The 12536-nt window shown below is 38.4% G+C and overlaps 1 protein-coding gene across 1 annotated transcript in view; it reads left to right on the top strand.

Annotated features, from left to right (window-relative positions):
* Positions 1-12536, top strand: part of NEB (nebulin) — a 224786-nt gene that overhangs the window by 172432 nt on the left and 39818 nt on the right. The window contains 11 exon segments of the mRNA XM_019456312.2: positions 2021-2125; positions 2757-2861; positions 3126-3230; positions 5847-5951; positions 6109-6213; positions 6831-6935; positions 7953-8057; positions 9366-9470; positions 10084-10188; positions 11877-11981; positions 12361-12468. Of these exon segments, the coding sequence (XP_019311857.2) occupies positions 2021-2125; positions 2757-2861; positions 3126-3230; positions 5847-5951; positions 6109-6213; positions 6831-6935; positions 7953-8057; positions 9366-9470; positions 10084-10188; positions 11877-11981; positions 12361-12468 (1158 nt within the window).

The raw sequence follows: 12536 nt of genomic DNA on the forward strand, positions 1-12536 counted from the left end.
TTTAAAAAAAAAATACTGATCCAAGCCACTATTCTGTATTTGGAAAATCTTCAGTAGAACCTATAAATCTGTTTTAATAAGGACTTTGGGATATTTTAGGATCAGGAAAATTTCATAAATATTGTCTGAGTAAAAAGTTTGATGGCAAAAGGAAGTTCAAGTTCTTGACTTTTGAATTGTCTTTGAGTTGTATAGACTCTTGACTTTTTATACATTGTAATACTAGGAAGCAGGGATATTGTCCCAAGAAGCATGAACAATGCATACCTAAGTATAGGGGAAAGAAAGGACAAATAAAATTATAGAAATGGCATGGGAGAGTTGAATTTTTGTCCCAGATTTATTTCCCAGTTTGCCTCATTATATTAAATTCCTTCAACATTTATCAGAGGACTACTATCTTTCAGATCTTTTATCCAAACACATGGTGATTAAAAAAAAAAATGATAGAGCTGAGCCCCTGCATTCCATGGGCTCATAATGTGTGAAAAGAAACAAACATCAATATGATAAATGATATCCTGTAGGGATAATCAAGACAGTATGTACTCTAGGAGCTTTCCAGGCAGATAAGAGGGGGGGAACATTCTAAGCAGAAAAGGCAGTATATGAAAATGGCCATCATCAGTTCTTGAAGTTGGAAATAGTTTCAAATAGCACAAAGGAAGTGTAGAAGAATGTTAGGAAAAGAGACTGGAAACATAGGATAGAAGCCAGCTTATAAAGACTCCAGGGCTCTATCTTAATATTGGACTTGATGAAAAATCATTGAAGAATTATTTATGAGCATTAATAAAATCTTCTCAGATTTGTGAAAGATGAATAAGCCATATGGAGTGGTCCAATGGGAGACTTAGGAAGGTGTTTTAGGAGGCTCTTGAGGATGTGTAGAGAAGAAATGATAAAGGAGGCTGAACTAGGGCACTGGCTGTGAGAAAGGAGAAAGTGGATCAGACTTAAAGGATATCACAAAGTTAGGAGCCCAGGATTCATGACCATTTATTGTGGGAATAAGGGAGAAGTTTAAGATGACTCCTCAAGTTTCTGTCCTACATGATAGAGATCAAGGAGCCATTTAGCAAAGTAGAAGAGATAACAGGTGAAGAAGCAGGTTGGGGCTGGAGATGGTAATATAAAGAATGCCACATTGAACATGGTAAGTTCAGGACATTGTTGAAAATTTGGGTCTGGCTCAGGAAAAATAATGGATATATAGATTTGGAAATCCTCAATCTCAAATTGATGATTGAGGTCACAGATACAAATGAGGTTATGCATGGAAAATACATAGGGTGAAAGAGGCCAACCCTGACTCCAGCTAGTGGCAGCTAGGGCAGAACCATAGAAGGAAGCCAAGGAGTGCCTTGAAAGATAGGAGGCCACTTAGAATGCTGGAGGCAGAAAAGAGCACTTTTGGGAATGAAACTGCTGAGCAGTTTTAGTTGCTACAGAGAACTGTCTGTATTTGGCAGTCGTAAAGTTTTTGGTAGACCTAATAAGAATGACTTCATTGGTGTGTTTGGGTGCAAGCCAAACTGTTGCCTTGAGAAATTAATCAAAAGAGAGAAAAAGAAGAAATACATAGTATTTCTTGGCTGTGAAAGGCAGAAACAAGGTCATCAGTAGAGATGGAAAAGGCTTAGTGAAAGGGAAGGGACTGGAATTTGTTAGCAGATGAAGGGGGAGGGCTGGAGAAACAGGAAGGTTGAAGGTGTAGAGGGGAAGGGTATAATTAATTGCTAGCACAGGCTTCTAGAACGGAACAGGGGAGCATAGGACCAAGAACACAGTAGGAGGCTTGAATCTTGAGCAGGTTGTAGAATGTCTTATTTTGATACGAGGGAAAAAGAAAAGGAGGGCTAGGGAGGTAAGTAAATTATTGGTTTATTGGGCAGAAACTGAGATTGTTGCAGTGGGGCAGGCCCTGATTTCTTTATGAAGTAGGTAGTAAAGGCATCTCTCAGCAGAGAACATAATGTGTCAATGAAGCAGAAATAACGGTAATGACTTTTATGTCCAGCTGGTGTACAGAGCTGCAGGCAAAAAGCAGAAGTCTATCTTCACCTCAGTTCCTGATACGCCTGATCTTTTAAGAGCCAAGCGAGGACAGAAGCTTCAGAGTCAGGTAAGATTCATAAACCTACAGCGCTGGCAGCACGGGGGGGTGGTTATGTGTGGCTGACCACTCCAGGTCAGTGCAGCCCCTCACACTTGGTTGTCCTTGATAAAGCCTAATGGCCCTTAACTTCAAGAAGTAGTTTTCTTTTGGGCCATCATAACTATGGTTGTGTTTTACATAAACAAGTAATCCCATGTCTACTTTTCTAAGTTCTATGCAACTTCTGTTATTGGATGAGTGATCTATGGACTAAACTGCTTGATTCATTCAGTAGGACCTATCTGATGTTCATGACAAATGAAACCACAGTGTATGCATTCAGATGAAAATGGGGAAAGAATGTGTTGAGGGCTTTGCCAGAACCTTCTCATTCTCCCCTTGGCATTCTTTATCATGGGGATTTAGATTGGGCCACACCCAACAGTAAGGGTATTAGGTAACTAGCATGTTGTACACGTATTTCCAAATGTGAAACACAGAAATAAAAGAACAGAAATACATATGATAAATAAAAAACCAGGACAACAATAGGTAGACATGGCCCTCCCATTTAGTGGGTAGAAATGAGTGAAAATAACTGGATACTAAATAATGAATGTTTTATCTCTATCACATCTGATCCCTATTCTCTGATTAGTATCTGTATGTTGAACTTGCCACCAAAGAAAGACCCCATCACCATGCTGGAAACCAGACCAAAGCCTTGAAGCACGCTAAAGACGTAAAGGACTTGGTCAGTGAGGTAAGTTGGGAATTTGGCACCAAAGTGCACTGGGTTAAAGAAAAAAAAAAAAGTATTCCCTTAAAACCTTCACTTGCTGCCTCTGATCAGAGAGCACACTTCTATAATCGTGCTCAGCAGCATTAAAACATGGAAGGTAAGCTATTCTCTTACTGAGCCTGATACAGCATGTTTCTAGGCTGGATCTGTGATGTGGTTATGAACTGGGAAGGATAAAAACACTTGAACTTACATTTGTCTCTTTTTTCCATCTTTATGTCTTAGAACAAGTACAAGATTCAATATGAAAAGATGAAGGACAAGTACACCCCCGTTCCAGATACGCCAATCCTCATCAGAGCCAAGAAGGCCTATTGGAATGCCAGTGATGTATGCATCCCTTTCTTCTTTTCTTCTGTTATGACAGGGACAGCCCAGGTCATCATACCTAAGAAACAGAAGATATTACAGTCATCCATACTTCAAAGACCTGGCCCACAACATGGGTCATGAGAACAACAACACTGAAACCACAAAAGGGCATAACTAGTATCAGTCAGGCACAGTACTTAAGAATAATGCTGAGAGATGCTAAAAGCCCGTTGTTCTTCTCCTTGCCCTTCTGGACAAAACTATGACCTTTTCTAATAGTTCTCTGGTAGCATTTTCAGGGATATTTGACAACTAATTGTTACTTGTCCGTAGCGTCATGGTCTTGGAATCAGCCAAACATGGTGTCAAATCCTGTTGCTGTCACTTGCCCGCTGTATGACTCTGTTATTTACTTAGTTTCTCTGAGACTCTGTTTTCTTATATGTGAAATGAGGATAATTAGACAAAACAAGATAATGTACATAATATTCCTGGTGCAGTGCTGGGCTCTTAGTTGACACTCAGAAAACGTTTGTTCCCTTTCTTCTCTTGACCACCTAAGTCATGAGAATGACACATTCATTAGAATTAGGACAGTGCTCGCTTCGGCAGCACATATACTAAAAAAAAGAATTAGGACAGATTTTCATTTCCCATGCCACATGATCAAGGACGTGACTAGCTTTTAATGGTAATGGGATTACCTGTTAATAAAGATAGGAAATTAATCAGCTCAACGTAGGTAACCAGTTCTTATCAGTTTTGTATCTCAGAGCCCATCTGCAAATGCATTGCACCCATTACCAGAACCAGAATCCTGGAGGATTGGGCATATTGGGACATAAACTCAGGCAAAATCTCAAGCAACCCTATAAGCCCTCAATTTAAGAATATTGCTCTAGGGGCGCCTGGGTGGCTCAGTCGGTTAAGCAGCCGACTTCACCTCAGGTCATGATCTCGCGGTCCGTGAGTTCGAGCCCCGCGTCAGGCTCTGTGCTGACAGCTCAGAGCCTGGAGCCTGTTTCAGGTTCTGTGTCTCCCTCTCTCTGACCCTCCCCCGTTCATGCTCTGTCTCTCTCTGTCTCAAAAATAAACGTTAAAAAAAAATTAAAAAAAAAAAAAGAATATTGCTCTAGGATTTCAAGGCATCTTAAAGTCATTACAGTGATCTCTAAACAGAAATGTGAAAGCATACAGCAAATTGAAACAATATCTCAGTTCGTTTAGAGCTGAAAGGAGTTTGCTAACTGGACTAGCCCCTTGGCTCCTGACCCTTTGGGATACCTCAGGTCCCACCCCTGGTGTACAGTTGCACAAGATCCAATGGCCCGATAAATGGGCTGAGCATCTAATGCCAGCATCTCCTAAAACATCCAAAGTAATTAGCATGCTCTTCACTAAAGGTAAAATGTCCATAGAAGTGGTCTAGGTGTTGCTCAGCCCTGCAGCGTACCAACATACCAAGGCACTGGTTTTACACTCTAGGGGTCCAGGGGCAGAACATTTTGCTTAAAATATAAGCTAAGAAAGTCATATACTACCCTCAAAATCTATCCCCTAGGGTATTTTTAGTCGTCTTGTGACATCCTCATCTTTATCACTTCAATGTTAGCTGTTGAATATGAATTTGAACAAGCCTACTCTACATCACCACTCTCTGGGAGTGGTCGCACAGTGAAATTGGCCCCCGGGGCTCATTATGCCCCAAATGGACAGCCCACCCCTAGAACTTTCTCATACCAATGCTGATAACTCTAACCTTTAAGACAGTCCAGTGTAACCAGGGTTGTATCTGGCATTGAGTTTGGCTTATGTATAGGTGGCTGTCCCCGCAAGTAGAGCTAAGCAATTTTATAAGATCTGAAAACTAAAGTTACCATGTCAGGAGAAAAGTCATCTTCAATTACGTATTTGCTCAGCTACCCCAAAAGAAAACACTTACTTGAGATTGAAAACAGACTACTCAGAGAAGTACCCATCTTGTGTAAATGGGATGAATCTTGTGTGATAGTCTTAGGTTTAAGTCAAGAGATGTTGACAGATCAAGATTATAATATAGCACAAAGATCAAGATTATACCACAAAGATCAAGATTATAAAATAAAATTTTAAGACTGCCTCATGGAGAAGGCATTTTAATACTAAGAGAAACTAAATCTTTCTCCTCTTTCCACGTACATTAGTAAGTCTTGGGCTCAACAAGGCTGTTTTCTTTTTTCCTCCTCCAAATTAGCTTTTTGTTTGTTTCAGATTTAAATAAACTTCTTAAGTAGTTTTAGATTTACAGAAAAGTTGCAGTGATAGTACAGAGAGTTCCCATATACCCTACATCCATTTTCCTCCCTTGTTAATTAATGCCTTACATTACCATTGTACATTTGTCACAACCAATGAATTCATATTGATATGTTATCATTAACTAAACTCTATATTCAGGTTTCACAATTTTTTTTTTCCCAATGTCCTTTTTCTCTTCCAGGATGTGAAAATGAGCTTTTTAATCTCTCCTAAATTTATTCAAGAGAGAAGACTCAAGAGAGTTCAAGCTGAAAAGAACTCAATTATTTAATTTGGTAGTTTTTTTGTTTGTTTGTTTGTTTGTTTTTACAATCTGTGTGCTTTTTCTCTTTCCAGCTACGCTACAAAGAAACATTTCAAAAGACCAAAGGAAAATACCACACTGTGAAGGATGCTCTGGACATTGTTTATCATCGCAAAGTCACAGATGACATTAGTAAAGTATGTCCCTACTATTTCTACTTGTGTTGGGCTTAGTAATCTACCACTTTTTTTTTTTTAAGTATTCTTCCTTTCCTAAAACTCTCTAGAGAAAAATAGACTTTTTTACATTAAAGTTGGGTAAGACTTTATAGCTGTCTTCGTGCTTTTACCATAGGTGAAATACAAGGAGAACTACATGAGTCAGTTGGGGATCTGGAGGTCCATTCCTGATCGCCCAGAGCATTTCCACCATCGGGCAGTTACTGATGCAGTCAGTGATGTGAGTTTTAAAATCTTCTGTTTTTACATATAAATTCATATTCCCGTGTGACTTATAAAATTAAACACTGAATAAAAATTGAACACTTGGCTAGATTTTAGATCTTCTATATGGATGTTTAAATCCTAAAACTCCTTGCTAAATAACTGAACTTTAACTTAGGAGAGAGAAATCTATATTCAAATTTATAAACCTACCTGCATAATATCATATTACATGACTGGAAGTGATATGCTTCATTTAAGAAATAGCGTATTTTTGATCTTTTGATGAACAACTTCATGAATCAATGAAGACACATAACAATGCTCATCTGGAAATAAATTTCAGCTCTCTCTCTGAAAATACAGCTGCTGAGGTAATATACTTTCTAGGAAAATATGCCCATTTAATTTGAACCGCTTTAATTAGTATTAAAAAATAAAATCTCCATGTAGAACAGTACACCATAAAATGAGCAAAAATCAGTATTAGTAGAAACTTCTGTTAAATAATTGCCTTAATCCTTGAATATACGTCAGCAGTCAGAGCTGCTATTTGGCCTACCTGTATTGACCGTAACCTACTACTGTTTGGAGACGGGTTCGTAAAATTCTTTGATGATGTTCTTCTCCCAGGTAAAATATAAAGAAGATCTGACCTGGCTTAAGGGCATTGGTTGCTATGCCTATGATACCCCTGACTTCACTCTGGCTGAAAAGAACAAGACTCTCTATAGCAAGGTATGTCTACTCAAGTATAAGAGCCACCTGCATGTAACATATTCCAGTGCCCACAGAGAGAATTAATACCGAAGAAACAACTTTTCATATGTCCATCCCTGTTCTGTTTCTAGACCCTATAGCTAGAGTGCATACTGAATTGTTCACTCTGCTTAGGAAGTTTCTTCGTACTGACTTCACTGACTGTAGTCACCATTTATTTGTATCATTTATTTGAATTTGATAAAAAGTCATCTCAGTATAACTCCTCATGGCTCTTTCAGAATTCCGTCCCTATTACTGTGTCTCTGAGTGACTTACCTTGTTAGAGTTGATATGTTAGCAAATATAAAGTGGGGTTATTTTAATCCACAAATCTGATGTGTGACTTAAAGCAAATAACTTGGTTTTTCTGTCCTCATTTTCCTATTTACAAAATAAAGCAGTTGGACTAGCTTCCTCTGAATTCTAAAATAGGAGTCAACAAATTTTTCTGAAAAGTGCCAGATAGTAAATATTTTAGATGTTGTGGACCATGTTCTGTCACATAGTCTTTGTTATAATTCCCTAAAATTATTTTAAAAAAATATTTTTAGTTCATGGGGTCATTTTAAAACAGATGGTGATTTAGATGTTAGCTCACCTCTGCTTTAAAGTATTATGATTATCTGATTAATTACTGGAAAATCATTTCAAATTAATGGATTAAAAATGCCCTCAAGTTCACCTGGAGTAAAACAAAATAAAATAATAATCAGTATAATATATAGAAACAAAGAAGAAACTAATTTGTATTTTTGCCTAGAATGGAAGATGGGTTTGACATCCATTCAATAAAGTATGTCTTGTGGGGCTAGTGTTTAGGGTTTCCATGTGGGTATACTTTTCATTGCCTTAGGAGACAAAGTAAGTGTTCAGTAACTGCTTGTTAGCCTCCACTGAATAAATTGTCTCAGTTGTATGATAAAATAAATGACACGTCTTGTTCTTAAGGTAATCACAGCCTGCTATCAAGTAACCATGTTCTGTTTTCTCTAGTATAAGTATAAAGAGGTATTTGAAAGGACAAAGTCAGATTTCAAGTATGAAGCAGATTGTCCAATCAATAAGCATTTCAAGTATGCGACTCAATTGATGAATGAGGTATGTATGACATTATCTAGTTCAACCTATTCTGTTCCCTTAAGAAGTCTATAGAGTTATTTGATTGAAGCCCAATACATAAAATGACAGGAAAGTCAATTTAAATATTGATTCAAGATAAAGATTTGGGCTCTTATAATGTCACCATCTGATGGGCTCTGCCAAAAGCAGAGGGAAGAAACTGTCCAGTAAATAAAACAAGTGAAGGGACTGTCCAGAGTGGTGTAAGGGTCCCACAGCCATCATTGCCTCTGTTCACACTAGCATAGGGCAGCACAGCCCTTTAGGTGACAAGAGGAAGGAGGTCAAGGATTTTGTTGACTAACAGCTGAACTCCTTTAAAAATGATATTGTGGAGCGTTGGGAGACCCAGAAGCTCAAGGTTCATTTGGAGTCCCTTACCAAGGCACAGAAATGGCAGTGGTTGAAATAACTACCCCTAAAGGGATAGTTGTGATTCATGCATTCAAATGTAGTGTCATTTGTTTCTCATTTGGTGCAGAGAAGTATCCATTTGCACCCAAATCTTTTCTGGAACTGTTGTAGCAATAATTTAAATTTAGCTTAAAATGGCCAAAAATGAGCAAGCTATGGATTAACTTATGTTTGGATGGCTTTATATTTAATTTCCTATCTTTGGATTTTCCATGGATTTATGTAAATTAAAAAACAATTTTAGAAAATTAGTAAAATGTATCTAACAATGAAAATGTAGCCAATAGTATATTTATTTCAATATATGAATCTTGTGTTGTTTCTGTTATTTTTAAACTTGATATCGTTTATTTTCAGTAGATTTCCAGGCAAGATGACTGAAGAATTACTGCAATAGCTTCCTAGGAAGACAGTATTGATATATTTTCTTTCTGTTTTCATAATTTGCAAAAGATTTCCAGGGTCTCTTTTATAATCAAATTCACTACCATTAGAAGACTGGTAGAATTTGCCCATGAATATGCTTTTTTGATTCTCACAGCCTTAGATAGTAAACCTGTAGTTCATCAGTGCCTTACTTAAGATGCCACAAAACCTAACATTGCTAATGGCATCATATTTAAAGATGGAAGATGTTTACGCACAAGGTAGTCCAATTTTGGTGTCATCAGTCATATCTATCCCAAGCCCCAGCCTTCTCTAGGTGATCTTCACTTGACTCTCTTTGCCTCCATGTTGTTACTACCCTGGATGCCTTAGGAGCCCACCTCTAGAAATGACCTATTTCTGGTTCTCTGGAGTGTTTATCTGGGGACATTTCTGTGTAGCCTTGAAGTTGTACTCTTGCTATAATTTGATATGATGTTTGAGCAGAAAAAATACAGAGCTGATTATGAGCAGCGGAAAGATAAATACCACCTGGTAGTCGATGAGCCTAGACATCTGCTGGCTAAGATCGCAGGCGACCAGATAAGTCAGGTACTGTGATGGGGCTGGCTGGACAGCCCAGGCAGGACTGTGCTCCAGATTTCTCATGAGATGTCGTTCCGTCTGCTGCAAGGATGTCATAGGTTCTGCCTATGATATTGGGATGTTCTGTTTCAAATATCTGTCTAGCCACCCAAAGAGCCCATGAGCTGTTTGAGTGTGCCAGTCCATGCTCTGTGTCCTCACATATGCTGTGGTGAAGATAAAAAGAAAAGCTGGGGCCCCTCACCTTTATTTTTCTGGAGGGTCTAATTGTAAGCTGCAAATTGAGTTGCAAAAGCAAAAACAAAGACAAAAATTCACGGAAGGAAACATCGTCGTGGAGTTTTCTACTCCAACGATGTCTTCTTTTCCTGTAAGGCAATGCTAGCGGAATGAGCTATCTTACCTCCCATTCACAAGGACTGCGGATGCTCAACTGCGAGTATTGCAGTCGTTCTACTTGGCAGTATAATGGGTTTAGTGTCTTCACCCACATGTATATTTGAGTACATAAAGTGTGCGTGCCTACATCTCTTCACTCAGAAGTGATTGGGATATAGAGCCATGTTCTTTTCTGTCTTCATAAGTCTCTTCTGTGCTTCACTGCTCTTTGCATGAACAGAGAAAATATAAATCTAGTGCCAAGATGCTTCTGAAACAAGGATGTAATGAAATTCTGCGTCCAGATATGTTGACTGCCCTCTACAACACACTCATGTGGAGCCAGGTAACGTTTGATAATGATGTGAAGAAGAGATTGAGAGGCCTTGAAGGCGTTCACTTTTACCCTTCCCTTGATTGCCTTCCCCGGCTCCCTGCCCAAACTGGTTTCGTGTGATTAAGCTGCATAAATATTCACTCTTTATAAATGAACTCTGGCTTGGCCAAGAGTGATGATGCAGCAGCCATCATCTGTACATCATCTAGTAACTCCTAGTAAGATTAACCGAGACTTTTTAAAATTTTATTTCTAAATTGGTATAACTTTAATTTCAATTTTTTTAATATTTTCCCCAAGAAATGGGTTCCTGGGGCGCCTGGGTGGCTCAGTCGGTTAAGCGTCCGACTTCAGCTCAGGTCGCGATCTCGCAGTCTGTGAGTTCGAGCCCCGCGTCGGGCTCTGTGCTAACAGCTCAGAGCCTGGAGCCTGCTTCCGATTCTGTGTCTCCCTCTCTCTCTGACCCTCCCCCGTTCATGCTCTGTCTCTCTCTCTTTCAAAAATAAATAAACTTAAAAAAAAATTAAAAAAAAAAAGAAATGGGTTCCTTATGGATTAAGGAGATTAAGTAGATTCAATGGCTTCTAAAATATATGAATAATATTTTCATCATCTAATACCTGTTGTTCAGTGATCACTACAACTGTACCATTTGGGAGGGATGAAGACCGCAGGGCAGCTCTCTGAATCTTGCACACATTTATGGCCTCTCGTTTGATGCTGATTTGCTAGGTTATTTCCAACATATCTGTCCTCACACACACACACGTGTTAGTGATGTTTCTGGTGACATTGCCTTCCCACGAGGTCAGTTGAAGCTCACATCACCACTTTTCCATCACATGCTGAGAGGTACATTTGAAGCAGCGAAACAAAAGACAAAAAACAAAAAACAGTGATAATTTTGCTTAACTACCAGATATAATGTTAGTAAAATGCCATTGTTCCCCCCAAAAAACACAATTTTTAATCAGTCTTTTGTATTAGAAACTCATTTTATCACTTACGTTTGACACCAAATCAATACATGAAATGAAGGGGATGAGGTCTACATAGAAAATCCAGTTTGCCTGAACCTTTTCCTGTGTCCTGCCTGATGTGATCAGCAGATAGTTGTGCATGAAATTTTGTTGTGCTTTCTGTATCTGTAACTGCTTTAAACAGCTTATGTGCATGAAAACAACCCGTGACTTGGAAATTACGAAAGTGTCTTTTTAAAAATGATAAGTACTTTATACCATGTATACTCCTTTTTTATTTGATATCTGTTTCATCTTTGACATGGATACATGCCTTAAGACATTATACATATTTGATGCAGCGTATTGTAAGTAATCATTACCTGTCAGAGTCCAGAGAACAAGGGTCCAGTCCTGGACCTGAGATTCACTCTGTATGTGTCCCTTAGTTCAGTCTTTTAACCTCTCTGGGCCTGAGTTTCCACATGTATGCAAATATAGAAAATGTCACTTATTATTTGCTACTCCATTACACTGTCACTATCAAATATGGACTTACATTAAACATTTCTGTTAGGATTAAGAGAGAAAGTATGACACCATGCCCCACATTCCCCACATCTGTGACTTATGTATTAATCCTACGATTTGCTGTGGGACTCTCTCAAGAAGAAAATTAGATCGTTAAAGCCCTTGATTCTACTTCAAGTTAACTTGTTCTTCTCTTCTACAACTTAGATCAAGTACAGGAAAGACTATGAAAAATCAAAGGACAAATTTACCTCAGTTGTGGATACTCCAGAACACCTGCGTACTACCAAAGTCAACAAACAAATTAGTGATGTAAGTGCAAGAAACACTGAATGGATTCTCAAAGTCAGGGAGCATTTGCAAATACGGAGAGACATTTTTGATTGTCACAACATCTGGAAGATTCTACTGCCATTTAGTGGGAGGGAGACGGGGATGTTAAATGTCCTGGTATGCTTACAACTCTTCTTTTGTAATAAAGAATTATTTCAACTAAATCGGCAGACACACTGTTTTAGAGGCAGTGGAGCTTTTGCAGAAAGCATGAAATTACCTGTTGAGTTTATAGAATTGTCTTTCCTTTATGTACACTAAAAAAATCCAAAAAAAATTGTGTCTATGTTTTATATTACATTGTATTATAAATTGAGATGTACCATATTGTCTCCTTCTGCTTTCACTTCTCCTTCAGATACTTTATAAATTGGAATACAACAAGGCCAAACCCAGAGGCTACACCACAATCCACGACACACCCATGTTGCTGCATGTCAGAAAGGTCAAAGATGAAGTCAGTGATGTAAGTACAAGAATGGCTTTGCAGCACCTGTTATCTTGGGCTCTTGCTAACATGATATAATAAACCCT

The sequence above is a fragment of the Panthera pardus genome, unplaced genomic scaffold (genome assembly GCF_024362965.1).
Source record: "Panthera pardus isolate Hobbes unplaced genomic scaffold, ASM2436296v1 HiC_scaffold_10, whole genome shotgun sequence".
NCBI lineage: Eukaryota > Metazoa > Chordata > Mammalia > Carnivora > Felidae > Panthera > Panthera pardus.